General features: G+C 52.2%; 5 protein-coding genes across 5 annotated transcripts; all 5 read right to left on the bottom strand.

Annotated features, from left to right (window-relative positions):
- Positions 1-68: 68 nt before the first annotated feature.
- DACRYDRAFT_20435 (uncharacterized protein) lies at positions 69-1905 on the bottom strand. The gene is made up of 4 exons (XM_040771932.1): positions 1158-1905; positions 760-1104; positions 387-707; positions 69-336 (listed from the first exon to the last, which is right to left on the bottom strand). Exons 2-4 carry the CDS (start codon positions 775-777, stop codon positions 220-222), a joined length of 456 nt encoding a protein of 151 aa, XP_040631728.1. The 5' UTR covers positions 778-1104; positions 1158-1905; the 3' UTR covers positions 69-219.
- A 3042-nt stretch (positions 1906-4947) lies between these two features.
- On the bottom strand, positions 4948-5784 carry DACRYDRAFT_13965 (Nucleotidylyl transferase; the record flags this gene model as incomplete). Its single annotated transcript, XM_040771011.1, has 1 exon — positions 4948-5784. The coding sequence occupies one exon, from the start codon at positions 5782-5784 to the stop codon at positions 4948-4950; it is 837 nt and encodes a 278-aa protein (XP_040631727.1).
- Positions 5785-5848: 64 nt separating this feature from the next.
- DACRYDRAFT_114144 (calcium-translocating P-type ATPase) lies at positions 5849-11415 on the bottom strand. The gene is made up of 6 exons (XM_040769770.1): positions 9637-11415; positions 8998-9583; positions 8790-8940; positions 6804-8743; positions 6393-6753; positions 5849-6340 (listed from the first exon to the last, which is right to left on the bottom strand). The coding sequence occupies exons 1-6, from the start codon at positions 11098-11100 to the stop codon at positions 6136-6138; spliced, it is 4707 nt and encodes a 1568-aa protein (XP_040631726.1). The 5' UTR covers positions 11101-11415; the 3' UTR covers positions 5849-6135.
- Positions 11416-12222: 807 nt separating this feature from the next.
- On the bottom strand, positions 12223-13889 carry DACRYDRAFT_20433 (uncharacterized protein). Its single transcript, XM_040771931.1, has 6 exons — positions 13560-13889; positions 13492-13504; positions 13216-13432; positions 12742-13120; positions 12645-12672; positions 12223-12572 (listed from the first exon to the last, which is right to left on the bottom strand). Exons 1-6 carry the CDS (start codon positions 13688-13690, stop codon positions 12486-12488), a joined length of 855 nt encoding a protein of 284 aa, XP_040631725.1. The 5' UTR covers positions 13691-13889; the 3' UTR covers positions 12223-12485.
- A 678-nt stretch (positions 13890-14567) lies between these two features.
- On the bottom strand, positions 14568-16447 carry DACRYDRAFT_104701 (uncharacterized protein; the record flags this gene model as incomplete). The annotated part of the gene is made up of 8 exons (XM_040767969.1): positions 14568-15261; positions 15311-15515; positions 15561-15712; positions 15761-16013; positions 16066-16150; positions 16200-16259; positions 16307-16340; positions 16389-16447. The coding sequence occupies 8 exons, from the start codon at positions 16445-16447 to the stop codon at positions 14568-14570; spliced, it is 1542 nt and encodes a 513-aa protein (XP_040631724.1).
- Between the last annotated feature and the right edge of the window lie 1156 nt (positions 16448-17603).

The following is a 17603-nucleotide window of genomic DNA, read 5'->3' as shown; positions in this document are numbered from 1 at the left end:
TAGTTGTATGTGAATGTACAGCGTCTAGAGACGCGTTGATGCTGGGTATCATGTTCCGGCTTATTGATTTCAAAATAATCATATAGCCCAGCCAGCCGTCGTCCCATTTCCTTGCGCATATACCGGATGCCCAAACTTGTCGCCCAAATGCCCAAAAAGCGAAAGAGAATGTCATATCATACAAGTTGCACCTAGAGCTCCGTCAAGGTGCGGCAGGCGTTATCCCTCGCCCATCAGCTCAGCATATTGCTGCAATGCGTCCTGAGCGCTGGGGCGCAGATCCGGGTCGGAGGAGAGCATGCGCTCTACTACGGGGGAGAGGATGGTGTCGGAGTACTAGTGCTGGGGTCAACTTACGAGGTACGGTTAGGAAGTGAGACACTCACGTCAATCGCTGCAAACGTCTGCCCCAGTGCCCAAACGTCAACATCGAACGGGTTCGTTTCAGTCTCTTCCTTTTCCTTTTCCTCTTCTTCACCCTCTTCGTCGGCGCCCTTGCGAATAGCCAGCTCAGGTGCCCCCCTGCTTTCCTGAGGCCAATCGAATACCGGTGTCGCTCCAGCTGGAGCGGAAGCAGCAGTCAGCCGATGAGAAGATGAGAAGTCCAGCAGCTCGTAGATGTTGCCATAGGCGTGTTCGGTGACCAGTATATTCTGCGGCGAGAGATCGAGGCAGGTGATACACAGCGAGTGGAGGTAGACGACGTACTACGATGTTGAAGGTCAGTAATCTTCATGGTCGGATAATGAGAGCGCATACACGAAGCATCTGATGCATTAGGTTGCTCTTCTCCGATCCCCATTCTTTCATTTTCCCTTCCTCCCTCTCGGCCAAATACAAGCCCGCAACATCTGCCTTCTCTTCAACGCAAACCCATGCCCACCCTTCCCGCACCAGTAAACCTAAGCCCTCGCTCACTGGGTTGTCGGGATGATACCGCCTCCTCTCGCCTGCTAGCATCCTGAGCAGTACAGCTTCTCTGCAGCTTAAGGAGAGGCGTTTAACGAGCAGGAGAGGATCGTCCTGGTGCGAAGGGAGGAAATGGACCCATGTGGGTTCGCCGGTGCTGTCGGTCCAACAATAGTCGTCTTGGTCCGTAAGGAGCTGATTGCAGGATCAACAGGTGTCTAAGCCCTCCTTGGAGCAAAATAACGGACCTCGACAAAGGAATCCTGGTCTGGCAAATGCCCGACATGCCCCGGGCTATCCGGCCCCTCCTCCCTTCCAAGTGTGACGATATCCCGAGTACAACAAGCCACCCGACTAGGGCGTGCGCCGTCCATTACGTCCAGAAGCTTGGAGGTGAATTCTGGCGAGTGGGGGTCCAGCTCGCGTTCTCGAACCTGGACGAGGAAGACGTCCCCCCCATCCTGGTATGCCTCCTGTTCATCTTCGTCCGCACCGTCGTCGAGTTCGTCCCCAGCGTCGTCAGCACTGGTATCGAGGTGGTCCCTCATATCGAGGTCCATCACCTCCCCTTCATCTGACCCTTCGCCGTCAATCGGACCCCAGCTGAAAGCCGTATCGCTCCTCACACTCCCAGTACCGCTTTTCCAATTCCCAGCGCCAACAGCACCCATCACCGGTCCCAGATATCCTATCCTCGTCAAACGCATCAACTGGGGGCCCATGCGCGTCAGGGGTGCTCCCAGTTCACCGGCCCAGCCGGGATCGGACAGCGTGCGGATGGAATGCAGGGAGCGAGCTGAATCTGAGCCCCTTTCGGACCCAGAGCGAGAGGAGAGCGCGACATCGGCATATATGGTGCGCGTGCGGGTGAGGGCGGCCATCAAGGGGTGAGAGGGTGACTCGACCAGATGGTCAGAGGTAGACGAGATATATTCCTCAGATTAGCAGATGATAGAGATACAGCAGAGTGGTTGACAGTGGGAGAGGGACAACGCCCTATTTTTCGATGAAGGAAGAGGGATGTAGGGGGCGGTAATATCATTCAGCGAGGAAGGGAGGAGATGAAGCATATATAGGTCTCGGGCGGTTCTTCCCCACCACTGCCTCTGGGTATCTTCCATCTTCCATCGGGCCCCCATCGCCCAGCACAGTTTGTTATCGCGTGTCCATCTTGATCTTCTGATCTGTCCCTCTCCCCGTCCTCTCCTTTTTCTTTTCGTTCTTTGGTTGGGCGGTGTACAAGGGCGGTGGACGTCGCCCCAGGTTGCGGGTGACGTGACGTGGTTGGCGCGCACAGGGGCGGGGCGCTCAAGGTGAGCACGCGGCACGGAGCCCGTTCAGAAAGGGTCACGAGAACCACCAACACCTTGCTTGACAGCAATACAAATTCGACCTCCATTTCCATCCTCGATATTTCCCTTTTTACCCCGCTATCGGCATATTCCGATTCCACATGCCTCCGCAGCTGGGCTTTTCTTGGCAGTCTCGGACTAGCCCGGGAAGGTAATTCTCGGCAACTGTCCTATGTTTGTTTGTCTAAGGCCTGGATTGTTATGGTGTACACACCGAGCTTAGCATCTCCACCCCAAACTAAATTATTCTCAGTGACAGAAGGGACATCGCAGGGGTCTTAGGGCCGGGTCATTTAATCTTAGTTGGAGCTTGGGGGTACTTCGTTTCCTGTCTTCTTCCATTTTCCACCTCTCTCGGCACAACAACCCAATATCATTCCGGTATCCAATGCATTTATCCGATCTCATTCCGGCACTATGACAAAACAGGTCTGTCAACTCTATAGAACCCTCTTGTGATCGAGACTGATCGGAAAAATCTGGACTTTCTAAGGGCTTGTGCACCCTTCATCTTACAGGTTCGGTGCCGGCGGACCGGTGCCTGTTAATCCTTTGATGGCGAGACGTATCTTTATGACAGTGTGGAGGCTCTGTAGAGACCAGGCAGTGTGGTCATGTTCCTGCGTGGAAGATGAGTTCCATTATAAGCTAAACTTTTTTCTTACATTTCAAACAGCCCGATTTTACATCCCATTCGACTGGGTATATTTCTGTACCGGTTTGAAACGTGTTCATGTCACCCAATGCTGTCGTCGATTGCAATAAATATTTTAAGTATCAAGGAGTCAGCACCCACATGCATATCTGTCTGTGTCTGCACCGGATCTCAAAGAAGATGCAGCGAATTCAATCCAAATGACTAAGGAAACTGCCGAACACACTCACCACGCAACGCCTACAATGCTTGCCAATCCTCAGGATACTGCTTGCAAAGAACATTCACCCGGATCCTGGGGCGTCCTCCTGCCACTGCCCTTGAGTCTCCTCCAGGTCCATTGGCGGTATCCTTAGAATCGGCGTGCACCGGACTTTTACCAATCTCCGCAGTACCAGACAGCAGCTCCCTGGTCGAGGAAGGCGCGATTTGCTCCGATCGGGTACGATCACCCCTATCTCGGCGCATCATTTCTTCAAGCACGCTATGTCAGTACAATATCAAGCACACGTGTTCCGGGGAAGGTAAGAAATCCCGGCATCCGCTGTGGTGGGATATGGTAGCCATATCACGCTCGTCACCGATTGCGTGCTGCCACACCCTCATGCCCACAACCTTCCATCTGTCGATCATCTCTGGAATCTTCGTACATGGTGTATCGCGATCGGGCCGTCGCTACTTCGACCGCTGAACGAGCTGTGGCATGTCATCCCCTACGCCAGCAGAAGACTCGGTCGAATATTTCCCCGACATGACTCGACCTTTTCCCGGGACAGCAACATCTCGGTCCCAACTCTGCGCTCGGTAGACCAATATTCTTTTGCGGACACTTCCGCGTGGGATAGGCTTCGCGAATCCTTTCCTTATCCTCGTCTGCCGATTATGGAGCCGTCGCTCGCCTGACAGCGTTCGAGAAGGACTGCCCTATTGTTGCTGTCTAGTCGCCCGTCTTTACAGGATCTGAAAGGCGACGGACGTGGCAGAGAGGCGCTGATCCTCGAAGCGGGATGAGAACATGTCTTGGCGCCATAAATTGGTTATGGTCTTTATCCAGAGATTCTCGTGTCCATCCGGAATGACAATGAGGCTCCCTGTTCTTTTAAGGCAAGTGGGCAACTCAACAACTATTGTGGTGTTCACCCATTTGAATTATCTTGTTCTTTCTTGTCGGAACTCCACCACAACGCCACATGGTCTCCCCTGACCAATGCTATGGTTGAATTCGCGGTACTTTCACCGAGCCAACATCCCTAAATTTTCGACACGTATATGGTGCGTGATGCATCGCTCCACCATTCCAAGATTTCGAGGCTTATGGAACAACTTTTTTCTCTGGGCTGTATACCTTATAGGTAAGGTGGTCAGCCTTCGGATATCTGAGTCAGTCACTCGGCGCACTCGCGGGTTCCCATATGTGAACTTGAAAGAGTTCCCATGTAGACACAAACATAAGTGTGCGTGGGTGAGAGTCCTATCCTGGAGATTTGCTGAAAGTTTAGGCCACGGACTGAACCGATTTGAACACGGGGGGGCGTGCATATATGGTCCGATCCTTTCACGTTGAATGACCTGAACGAGCAACTACGCGCCTAGTATTCCCCTTACGTCAAGTCTACTGGGAGAGCAATAACAAGGGTGATAATTGGTTAGGAAGCACTTGTCACAGATGGGGCACTAGAAAGATATTATCATAGATGGGGCACGAGAAAGATACTGGCGACCAATCTCCAATATGGTTGCGGGGTATGGTTGCTGCTGTATCCTTGTAATGGGATGGACAAGCGGATCTTGTCGAAATGTGTTCGTGGTCCGTTACAGATCGTCTCTCCCACTGCAAACGGTCTTAGTAATCTAAATACTCATACGTCGTAGGAAAAGATGCAGAGCCTCTTGGGACGAACCACCATTGAAAGTATTAGATGTTGGCTACAAGCGACCACCTGATAGATAACTTGCATATTTTTTATTGCCACAGCCGTTCGTGTCGTTCGTGAATCTGAGTAGTACATTGTCGTTTCAGCTACGTACACATTAAACTTTACCGTATAATGCAGCATCTCGTACATAGTCCGCAATGCTGCTGGTGCACATAGAGCGCCAACCATCTTCTCCATTGGCGATTGCATCTCGGATTGATGTTGAACTGTATCCCCCATAGGTGCCAATGTCGACCATGACAACCTTGCCATCATCCACCCATCTCTTCACGACGTCCGTTGCCAAGAAGACTTTCTCTTCATCTTTCGTTCCGTCTCCTCGCCGTGCGCAGATTACACCGCTCCCATCTCTGTCGAAGAATTCCTCGAGCTGGTCCTCCATTGCATCCATACCTCCGTAGTATCGAGGAGCAAACAGACGCAGAAGTGTATCCCATCCTATGCCAAACCACATCCGTATATCCTTCGTAGACTTGCCGGACTCCTTTCCAAATGTCTGTTGGATGACGCGACACTTTCCAACAAACGTCGGCTCGTCAATGATGCCGACAGCAACCCGAATTCCTGGCTGCGACGCCATCATGTCGTGGGCAAGCAGAATCATCATCTCCACGCGCTGGACGTACGTCGCGTCCGTTGGTGTCAGTTTCTTATCCGCATTTGTGACGGACAACAGAAGCAAGTGCGCATCGAATGGAAAGGTAGAATCAGGCCGGCAAAGGAGTGCAATAGAGAGATGGGCGAGGGTAGGAGGGTTGAATGATGAGTCGAAGACGGAGATGATCACGTCCTCCTGATCATCCGCAGGTGTGGGGCCCATATGATTTTTGAACGGCCAGAAGTTATCGCTGCGAAAGACGATCTCTATTGATCTCTCTTTGGTAGAATGAAGCCGGTTGATGGCGTCCTCGACAGATAATTGTCCAGTCATCTTTAGTGTAGTACCAATGTAGGCTCAACACCGTTTCAGGGCCCAGAGTTCCTTTGACAGTGAAGGAATGTGGTATTATGCAACCGAGTCTACGGGTCTGACTATTAATTGTTACAGAGATGTATGATGCATGATATACAATACAAGTGATTGGGATGCGAAATGAATGAGCTCTATTCATGTGTGCCTTGAAATGGGCGTGCTCAGTTTATGACTGCGAGTCAATGTGGAGACCGTGATGCACAGCTCGCGCGCTTGTGCTGAGAATGTACATCGACCAGCTAGAACCGATCTTGACAACTCAATGTACAGGTTGTTGGAAAGAATAAAATGGTCTCATACAGCAACAATCTATGTTCCTGTATTGCCCCATCTCTTCCAAACAAAGTCGTCGTGGGATGTGTCCGGATGAACTTGAATGCCCTCATCTACCAATCCGGCGGTAGAACGTGATGGGTCGATTCCAGCTGGATCTGAGAACGACCCTGATTGCGGAACCCAGCCGGCACCAACAGAGGTAGCAACGAGTGTAGGGATCATAGTGAGCAGAGAGGGTCTGAGCATCTTTCGTCAGACGGAGGCCAGCAACAGGAGCAAGTGTAACTTACAATCGAACACCTGCTTCGTCCAGCTGTGCACTCCTGCTCTTAAGGACAAAGGAGGAACCCCGCATGCGCCCGCCACGAATGTTAGCAAACGTGTTAAGGTTGTCGCGAACCTTGTTGATCGCCGGATTCCAAGTTTCCTCGCTTTCCGGCGACTGCACTGGTAGTACGGTCGGGTCCTTCATCAGACGGCATCGGATCATGAGCTTCTCGACGGGCGCGTTGGGAATGAAACGAATGGCGACGCCAATCGGTATCGACATGACACCTAGGGCGATAGAAATGCCCCAATCCCGTCCATTCATAGCTTGTACTTGGAAGGCGGCGCCCCCGACGAAGACAATAAGGATCTGAACGCCAATTTCTATATCACAAATTAGGCAGATACAAAAAGGAGCATTCGACTAGACTCACCAAGGAGTGTAATGGCTATGAAATACCAATTAGAAAGGAGACCTTCGAAGATATTCAACTTGTTATCGAGGCGTCGACAATTGATTGAGTTGAAGATCTGAGCGAAGACAAACGAATTGAACACGAGGGTGTCGAGTTCGGCCTGCTGAGCCCGCTGGATAGATTGATCGGTGCTATTGTAACCGAAGATCCCGTTGCCGGCAAAGTGGAAGAAAAGAACGATGAAAGTTTGGTACACAGCTTGACCAGCGATCATTTTGCTCATTTCCACGGAGAATAGTGGGGCTGTCTTGCGGTCTGGTTTGCGGTCCAGCAACGCCGGGGTCGCCGGATCGGTGGCGAGAGCGAGGGCAGCGAAAGTGTCCATGATGATGTTGATCCAAAGCAACTGGACAGCCGTAAGAGCAGACGTTTCGCTTCCAGACACGACGGCTGTGATAAACGTAACGATCACAGCAGTAATGTTGACTGTCACCTGGAACTGCAAGAATTTGCGTACAGCATCATTAACACAGCGACCCCACATGATTGCCTTGACAATGGACGTGAAATTATCGTCCATGAGGACGATATCGGACGCCTCCTTAGCCACCTCTGTGCCGGTAATGCCCATAGAGAAGCCAACATCAGCGGTCTTCAAAGCAGGCCCATCATTTGTGCCGTCGCCAGTCACACCAACCACCTGTCCGAGAGCTTTGAGCTTAGTAACAAGAATCTTCTTATCTTCCGGAGATGATCTCGCAAGCACCTGCAGCCGAGGGACGATCTCGTCCTTTTCTGCCTCACTCAATTTGCGGAATCGAGGTCCTTCCATGATGATACCTCCAGCAGTGAAGATCCCGCATTGAGATGCGATTGAACGAGCGGTAAGCACGTTGTCACCAGTGCACATCTTGACATCTACACCAGCCTTGTGACACTGAGCGACAGCAGCCTTGACCCCCTCGCGCAACGGGTCTTCAATACCAGTGATCGCAATGAGTGTCATATCTTGTGCAAGTCGGCGCCAGGAAACGTCCTTCTCGACATCGCCCCTAGCATGGAAGCCCGGAGGAGGCCAAGATTCAAAGTCCCGATAACAGATAGCGATAGTTCGCAGCGACTGATTGGCATAGAAGATGATGGTGCGCTGGATGTTCTCCCGAGTATGCATGTCGAAATCTGCAACTTCGACATCCTCATCCTTGAGAGTGGTATCATCCTCCTCTCCGCTTTCCTCGTCCAGCGGCTTCGAAACGACGACATGGCGATTACACAGTTTGCTGAGGATCTCACTTGCACCCTTGACGTAGAACCGGTACTGGCCGTTATCCAACCTGACAACGATGCCCATTGCCTTGCGTTCGCTGGAGAAGGGGATGACCTGTACCGTCCTCGTTTCAGCCCATTCACGAGCATCGCGATAGTCGCCCCAATTGAGATCCTTGATGAACCGCAAAAGAGCCGTCTCGGTCTTCGATCCGACGAAATCCATTTCCCCTGTCTCGTGGTCGGTGTCCTCGAACGCAGTGCTGTTGATATTGATCGAATCTGCCAGCAGCTTCCTCAAGGGGCGCTTGACGACCCTGCTTAGCTCCTGGAGGTCGACAGCAAAATCGTCCTGATGACGCTCGCGGCGTTCTTGGTCGACTTTGGCGCGGTCCTTGTTCTCATCTAGCCTCCGGACGAACTTGGCTCGGATGCCAATGGAGCCAGCAACGACGGACATGACGTTGGTCGTGAGCGTGCCGGTCTTGTCCGTGCAGACGACGTTGGCGTTCGCCATCGTCTCGCATGATCCTAGCACCCGGACAAGCAGGTTCTCTTTTGTCATGCGCCGAGTGGCGAACGCAAGCGCCAAGGTGACCGCTAATGGTAGTCCCTCAGGAACAGCAACGACAACAATCGTGACAGAGATGATAAGGATCTGGATGAAGCTCATAGCTTTCTCGTTTGCCGTCCTAACCCGATCAGCACCGCGCATATATGCAACATAATCCAACACACCTGTTCGGATCCGTGTGCAGCTGCACGAAGAACTTGATCATCAGAGCGCCGAATAAGAGCGCACCGGCCAGACTGCCCAGCTTGGCGATGAGCTCTGCAAGGTCGTTCAGCTTCGATTGGAGCGGGGTGTTCTCTGAATCCCCGGACAGTGCTATAATACGATAATAATGAGTAAATTACGACTCTTTACTGCGGTGAGAGTGCTTACAGAGCATAATCCTCCCGTGGAACGAGCGTGGGCCGACGGCGATGACGATGTATTCTCCGACACCCTCGAGAACCTTCGACCCTGAGAGCATGAAGCAGTCCCTCTTCTTTTTCTGGCCAGGCTGGAGGTTCTCATGCTCCCCCCAACAATCCGCGAATGGGTACTTGCGGATCGCGTCCGATTCGCCCGTTGCGCCAGACTCGTCACATCGGAGATTATGACACCGTACGACGACGCCGTCGACAGGGAGGATCTCGCCTGGCTCCATGAGTGCCAGATCACCCACAACAACATCCTTGATGTTGATGAGCATCTCTCGTCCCATGCGGATGACCTTGACCGATCGATCTTCCTTCTTCTCGTTGAGCTTCTTGAACTGGCGCTCTTTTTGCCAGTCGTTGAGGCTTCCCACAAGGACGACAATGAGGATCGCGATGACGATCGCTACGCCCTCTACCCAGTCGACGCGGGGCTCGACACATCCTTCAGGTGGGCAGCCAGCACCTTGGAAGCGCTCGGGCGGCGTTCCGAGATCTTGGTACAAGCCAAGGGCGAGGGAAACGACCGCAGCGATGGACAAGATTATCTAGATGCTCATCAGCGCTTCCCTCTATATGGTAAGTATGGATAAGCACGCACAAGAACCTTGTCCTTCAGCGCAAGCCACATGAGCAAAAGCAAGCTCTTGCTCTTCCTCTGGGGAAGTGTGTTCTTGCCATATATCTCCTGCCTTTTACCCAAATTTGCCGTATATGCAGGGTCCTCGTGTTCGTGCGCCTGTTCCCTCTCCTCCTCCTCGTGTTGGCGCTCACGCTCTCGTTCTGCCACAGCCTCGCTCGCTTTGTCCTTCGCCACCGTCTTCTGCCCCTTGACCGCCAGCGGAGGGACAACAACCGCACCAACAAGCTGATCTCGTCCCAAGCCTCTCTCTCGATCCGTACCCAAGCCTCTCGCCAGCCCCTCAGCCCCACCAAACTCATGCAACAACTCCAGGTTCTTCGGGTCCACAAGACTAGCCAGCTTGACAGGGGGGAACGCGAACGGTGCAGGGTTGTCAATCTCCTTGCTAGCGTCGAGTGCTTCTCGCTCATGCTTCTTCATCTTCTTCCCAGGTTTTGTATCCCCCTCTGAGGTCCCTCCTGGCTCTGTCGCCGTCCCAGTGTCGCCAGACATGACACTGTTAGCTATAACGCTTCTCTGATCCGAGGGACCCAGTGTTCTCCTTCCAGAGCCAGAGAGAAGACTACGTGGTGAGCTAAGAAGCTCACCCAGTTCAGCACCCTCGAAGCTTCCCTCCCAGCTACTGCTCGCGAACGTGTTCGTACTCGGTCTGCGCATATGATGTGCGCCCTTGGTAGGCGTGTTGAGCATCGCGAGACTTGTGAACCCGCTCGTGGCATCCGGGTGGTTATCCCTAAGAGCGACGGAGGTTGTAGGTGCGAAATGGACTGAACTCGAACGGGAGATGGTGGAGAGAGCGGGAGAGGGTGGGGGTTGGTAGGGGGTCCCACCTAGTGCTCCGGGAGAACCAGGAGGGGTGATGGGGGAGGGAGGACCGGAGCTAGCTGTATAACCAAAGGAGGGGGAAGGGACACGCAGACCATCGGACGTGCCTGGTGATGGGGGTGTATGCGGGGTTGGGGAGGACGTGCTCGCTGATGAAGGGACGCGAAGGAGGTCATCAGAGAACGGCGGTGAGAGGCCTCCGCTCTGAGGTGTTGGTGAGAGGTTTGAAGGGTTGATATCCGGTGGGGAATTGCTCGCTCTTCGCATCACTCTTTGCTGTGGGGGAGTTTGCGGGGCATCAAGCATGACACCATAATGGGATTGTTCCGGGATTGTAGAAAGTGACGGTCTTCGCGAATGAGTAGACGCGGTAGGAGAGTTCTCCTCAATCTCGACGCGTCCGTCCGTCGGGTCAGAAAAGTTGATCGATATACTAGGCACCATTGGCCTGTGCCCTCGGGTGGTGGTGGTGGTGCTCGAGTTGGTGTTGTTGGAAGTCGTGCTCGTGCTCGCACTCGCACTTGTGCTGGTGGAGGTACTGATACTGCTCGGATGTGGGGAAGAACGACCTTCCCCTTCCTTTGCCCAGTTGATCATGGTTGGGTCTGTTCGAATGCAAAGTTCGAGGGGGATAATAAGACTCTGCCAAGAGTGAAAATAAACAGATTGGCTCGAGGATGACGTTGTTAGCGTGCTGTTAGCGGCGCAGTATTGTGCTGACCGGTAGTGAGAGAATCAAGTGCCCGACGAACAGCGACAGAACAGAAATCCGGTGCGGTAGCTGTGACGCAGGGGCGGGGAGGTCGGTGTGTGTGCAGCAACCCCGTCACTGGTACTAACGGCGATGTAATCTCCGTTCGGTAACTCGTGTTTGGCGGTGCGAACTCGTGCGAAATACTGCGAAAAATGCGGCGCTGATGATGCTGAGGTTGGTTGTGCCTGCGTGACTGTTGGCGGGCACAATACGGTTGAGAGTAATGAACGAATAAGGCGTGTTGAGTGTTGTTTTGTATGTACTCAACAAGCAATGCCAAGTGTCTAGTATCCCGCCCTGTTGAGGCCTTGACTTGGCACGTGTCGAAAATATCGAAGCTTGTGAGAGGCCGGGATTCCCCTGCGGGAAATGACACAATGCCGAGCCAGCACAGTTAAAGAGTAAAGAGTGAAGGGAAAATGTAACCAGATCTAGCAAAAGTATTTCAGGCTGAAACTCTAGTAAAAACGAAACGACATCTTTACGAAACTAATTCTTTATTCCTAAATTATCTACGGCACAGATCAACCTCCCCACCACCCCCCTTTCCCTTCCCAAGACGACCGTTGTTCAATGTCCCATCCGGCAGGCACGAGGGCTTATAATGGATTGGCACCGCCTCCGGGTTTGCAATTTTACTTCCTTGCACGTGTTTCTTCCCTCGAGGAGGCTTGGCACACGCACTGTTCCAACGCCTTCTCGTACCATCTCGGGCGAATTATCTCTACAACAATACAAATCGGCCAGCGCCAGTACTGTGCTTATAAGCTGACACCTTCCAGCGAACGAATATATAGTGGATCAACTCGCCTCTGAAGATTGGTTAGCTCACTCCAGTCGTGCCACTTACGCACCACTGGCACCACAACACCAGTCAAGCCACCGGCCGGGAGTGCGGGTCGCCTCAAGCACCTCGGTCTCAAGACGTGAGCTGGGCGTAAACGGTATTCTTCCCATCAGCTCACGAAGTTCTCGACACGCCGAGAGACTTCCGTATTCGCCCACGGCCCCTTGGGGAAATCAATTGCGCGATTGTTTATTACCATAGTATCATTGAGCGACACAAGTACCATTGACTGGGCAGATCGACAGCAGAGGGCGTATCCGTATCTCTCGTATCTCGGGATCTGCCTTGCTTTTCCGGCGTGCGAAACGCTCGTCCCAAGGTTCGGAAAAGGAGAAAAGAAAAAACGTTCCCAAGCCTACCAAGCGCATTGGCCCAGCAGACTCAATTCCTGATCGGACTGAGCGTCTTGCTCCAAGCCTGACGGAATTCTGCGTTCGAGATAAGGACGTTGAGGACTGCGGAAAACATCTGGAATGCGTAGTCAGTCAATGATCGAGAAAAACATCACACGAGCCGGAAATGCGGGAAGTTAAACCTTACTGGATGGAAGATACCGCCTGGGGTAGACCTGGGAAGCGGGTAGAACGTGAGTAAAGGATGATAATCCCTGGAGAAAACTTGACAGAGAGTGACGTACCAATGAATACACATAGGAAGGTAGTACATTTGCAACATGTAGTCATCCCTCCAGCGTTTGCCCCTCATCCGCAATTCAGTTCCACGCTCGGAGTTCTTCTCTTCTTCTGTCATGGTAGCCGCCTCCTTGTCCAACTGTTTAGCCTCCCTAAATAGGTTAACGATCTGGAGGACGACCCAAACGCTAAACGAGCGCATAGACCAGAGCCCCAGCACGTCCTTGGTGCGTTCACTCACGCGCACAACCCTGTGCGCGGCCAAGTAGTAGGCATGTTCGAGCGTGTAGTATCCCAGGAGAGAGAGAGACTGCAGTGTCGGGATCAGGGGGTGGGACCGTGCCTTGATCAAGCTAAGCACTGTCGTGTACTGACCGGGGAGGGCTATTCAGATCGGATAAAGAAGAATGAACAGGGGAAGGAACATCATCATTTGATCAGCCTCCGGCCATTCCCCGTGCATAGGATGTTTAACTCACCCGCAAACCGGAAAAGCATGCGTGAGTCGCCGATCGCATTTGTCAGGTTGGACAGCTTGTCCGCCAACGGAGATACGCGCGACCCTATAAGGAAGAGGTTGTATATGTGCCTCGTGACTTCGCTCCCGCTTGTGATGACGGCCTCGGTCCTGTATGTGTAATAGGGCCTAGACAGGCGCAGGTAGGCGATGAACAGCTTTGTCCAGCTTTCGATCAACTGTGGGCGCGTCAGTTATCATACTGTCCAGAAAATTCTGTACTACGCAGACGCCGTACAGAAAATATCTTGCTGTTTGATGGACGCGATCAGGACGGACGATGACTCACAACAGGGGACTACGCACTCAGTGCCCGAAGCAGTGCCCAAGAAGCTCACAAGCACCTCCATGCCCTGCTGGGAAAGCATCTTTTTCAATAGGGCAAGCGTCTTCACTACCTTCTCTTGAGCATTTGCGACGACTTTAGAGGAAGCCATGACTCGTAGAAGATGGTGGGTTGCAGAGAGAAGCTTGTCCCCTCGGGTCGCCTCAAGGCTATCAGATGCTTGGGGGCGAAAGTGTGGGGTTACCGGTGCCGAACCGGTAATAAAGCCAGGTCTTCTAAAAATCACGAGTTTCAAATGCCTCCGTGAAAGCTCCCGCTGCAGGGTAAAAAAGTTGGACAGAGCGCGCGTCCCTCTTTTTCCTTCGAACAAACCACAGGGTAAGCTTGTGCCCCATTAACAATCGCAGCTCGTACTGACATCATGAATAGGGACATCAAAGTTCGGGCTTGGTCCATGACTCTGTCATTTCCTTGTCCGCGTTCCCGTCCCCGAGACGGATCCTGCGCGTTCGCATCGCGTCGCCGGTCTTCGCTTCCCAGACCATGCTCATGTGCCTGTTGATCTGCCGTGTGTTGGATGGAGGCGCGGGCGAGAGCCTGGACGCCCATGAGTACGGTGCATGGCAGGAAGGCGCATGAGGTCTCTGGGGGCGGACCTACATCCTTCATTATCTTTCTGCTTTGGTTATGAGATCTAGGAAGCCGCTGAATTTTCCCGTGGTCAGTAGCCGTCTCAGTTTTCTACATCACTGCGTGTCCTGTTTATTGCGTTAATATTCAGGTAGGTGATCCCACCGTCATAGATTGTCATCTAGATAGTTCGTAGGAAGGTAATGAACCTGGTAACCCATCATGAAGTTGTCCTTCGTAGCGACGAGACATGCAGCACGTACATATCACCACCTGAAATTGCAATAAATACAGGGGGGGGTAAGATGACAGGGAAGAGATCCGTATAACAGTGGTCATCTACTGCATATCATTGTCCAGTGAGCATACAACTTGTCCTCGTCAATGCACCGAACCCCTCATACACTCCGGCGGGCCTGCTCCTGCTCATGTGTTCTAGCCGCCTCATCCTCGGGGTACTCGGGCGGCCTTTCCAATGTTGCCTCTTGTTCAAGATATTCCTGATGAAGATGTCCATTCAATAAGGCGGATAGACTTGACACCAGATCGCCCAGATTCTGCCGAGTGGTCCCTCGCCGTACAGGTGCACGCGTTTCAGTCCTCGGAGCTGCTTGCTGACCCGCTGGATCGGCATTTCCATCTGAATCCTGTTGAGGTAAAGGGTCCGCTTCCGAATTATTAGCGCTTGTCATTCGGCCAGCACGCTTTCTCGAATGTTGTTCGTTCCCTGCAACTGCCGAGGCGCTGACCGAAGCAAGGTCCGAGCTCGTCAGTCGCCCCAGTGCTGGCGTGGAATTTGATGCAACGCTTGCAGGTTCATTGGGCACCCATGGGGTCAATCTTGAGAGAGTTTCGTCCACGCCTTCGTCTTTCAACGCCCCGATATATCGTGTCGAGCGGAGTTCCTTGTTCGATCGCATCCACAAGATACTGAGCCACGCAACCAGTATAAGCATGATGAAGAGGAGCCCTCCCAGTACTCCCGCGACAATCGGCAAGGCAGGAGATGAGCCGTTCGAATTTCCACCGGTTGTATTCAGCGTTGCGAGCATCGCATCACGAGTCGAAGTATCGTCCATGATAAGTGTTAAACTGTCCAACGCAACCATCACAGGAGCACGGCATGTTTATCATCAGATACTCTTCCGTATATCGTGGATCGTAGTTCATCAGGGTGATGGTGTGTGACTGCGTGGGATCGAGTCCTCCGGCGATGTACAAGATGTTTCCAGAGAAGCGCCACCAATAGTCGGTGGCATTACCTCGGAAGACGTCGTTGTCCAGTGTTACGGTGTAAGGTCCAGTTACACAGGTCGATAAACCCCGGAGGATCAAGGCAGAAGCGCCTAAGCGATGTCAGCTTCGAGCGTAGTTGGAGGGCGCTGAACTACCTTGAAAAGTGTAGGATACGCTGTTGTTTGGACCGTAGTTGGCGCTCGTCTGATACTGACCGTCCCACATGTACTGGTCTGTTGGGGTTGTCCACAATCCACTCCACTGCCAGGAGCTATCTGAACTTCCTATGACCTCCGTTCTCTTAGGTCTGCTCCATGCATAAACACGTGAATCTCCTCGTCTGTTGTCTGCTCACCCGGGTTGACCAGCACTGATTGTAACCGTGGCACCGTAAAAGCTTGAAGGGTCAAGATCGTCGACGGTGCCGATTTCCAAGGTTGCGTTATGTGCGCCCAATGTAAGGTTCGCAGCAACAGCCAATATCCCTGCCTGGCTTCCGTATATCGAGCATGCCGGGTCCGGTAAAGGAGCTGCGGTCTGGAGCCTTTCACCGTCAACGAAGAGCTGCCAGGGTTTCGTAGTCGCAAAGCACATGTATATCGCCGTTCCTGCGTGGGCGACATCAGGCACTTGCCCACTTGGCACGAGCTCGGAGCGTACCGGTAAAGTTCAAACTGACTGTTGCCCCATTGAGCTGCGTCGTCCGAAAGGGAACGCCCACGCCGTGCCAACCATCCTGTTTCCCCTGTCATTGCGGATCAGCGTAATACCCTTCACCAGTGTATGTAGCTCACAGATAGAGCATCCTGCGCAGCTTGATTAACTGATATATCAGTGTAAGATGAATTCCATGCCTGACTATGTTAGGGGATTTCGGATATATGCTTGAGACTGGGCTCACTGTGGCAGAACTTCCTTCTCGAATCGGCAGATACCTTGTTCATTTTTTAGCAAAGTTACGAATACCCATCTATATGACTCACGTGAACAAAGAACTGTAATGTGGAAGGGTGATGTTGTAAGGTTGGAAACTAAGCGCCATGACTGAGAGTTGCTCAACAGGAAGAGAGACCAACAAGCGCTGGCTGCATGAGTGAAGGCTCCTCGTCGAGGTTAAGATGGCTGCCACGCCAACCACACGTGATGAATGGTAAAATAGAAATCATTTTCTGGTGACAGCAGACCAATCAGCAATGTGACCGCCATCAGAGGTGTTGTTCCCAGCAATTTATTTCGACGCTTCTTCGGAGCCAGCGAAAAGGGTCCATCAGGTGTTTTCTATGGAATGATATTCGATTACGCTCAGATTTTGGACGGCGCTCATCGAGGACCCCTGAACATGCTGCCGAGTTGCCCATGAAAATCTCCATATTACATATAATTGGCGAAGGTCCGGAATCAAATAGGTGCGGCAGTGCAAAAGTCTGAATATATATCCGTTTCATCATTTGTGACTTTTTTTATGCTTCAAAGCATCACCAAAGCGCAATGTAACATGTTTACATAGCTGTCGCTAGAAGTAACCATTAATATTATCGAAGGTACTTAGCAGTCGCCGGAATTGCTTCCTTTTGTGGCTGTGCAAGCATACCACCAGGAGGGCATCCAGGTTTTGGGGCACGTCTGGACTCTGGACTCTGGACACAGATGTCAGGGTCCTAAGCTTAGTAATTTAATCCCGCTCCGCATCAAGCAGGCAGGGCAGGGTGCATTGCTCAGCAATTCAATAGCCAGTGCTGCCTAACACTGAACATGTAAGTCCGATAGATATGATTAGTTAGTGCTCTATCTAGACGTTGTGTAATTATTAATTTATACTACTACACAAAAAACAAGAAAACCAAAGGACTTGGAGGACATCACCTCCAAGCCTGTCTATTGTATTTCTATGCAGTCAATTCACCAATGACTACAGTTCATGGCCCTTCTCTTACTCTCCCTCTGTCAGGGCACCAGCTCATTGGTTGGTCAAGGGACATGACTAAGCCTTTATGACATGGAAGTAGCTGGTATACCTTGGCATGTGCTGGAACCTGCTGGAAGGATTGGATGGTCAGGTGACCTGCTGTGCATGGCTGTGCATGACCTCATATGACCTCATCCTTGGTCATATGACCTGATCACCTGACTAGGCTGAGTAAGCAAGATGTTCTAGCAGGTTCCACCACAGAGGTATAAATATAAGGCCTACTCTGCCT

This window comes from Dacryopinax primogenitus, assembly GCF_000292625.1.
Source record: "Dacryopinax primogenitus strain DJM-731 SS1 chromosome Unknown DACRYscaffold_3, whole genome shotgun sequence".
In the NCBI taxonomy this organism is placed as follows: domain Eukaryota; kingdom Fungi; phylum Basidiomycota; class Dacrymycetes; order Dacrymycetales; family Dacrymycetaceae; genus Dacryopinax; species Dacryopinax primogenitus.
Note: the sequence above shows the minus strand (reverse complement) of the source record. Positions and strands in the feature narration are given on the sequence as shown.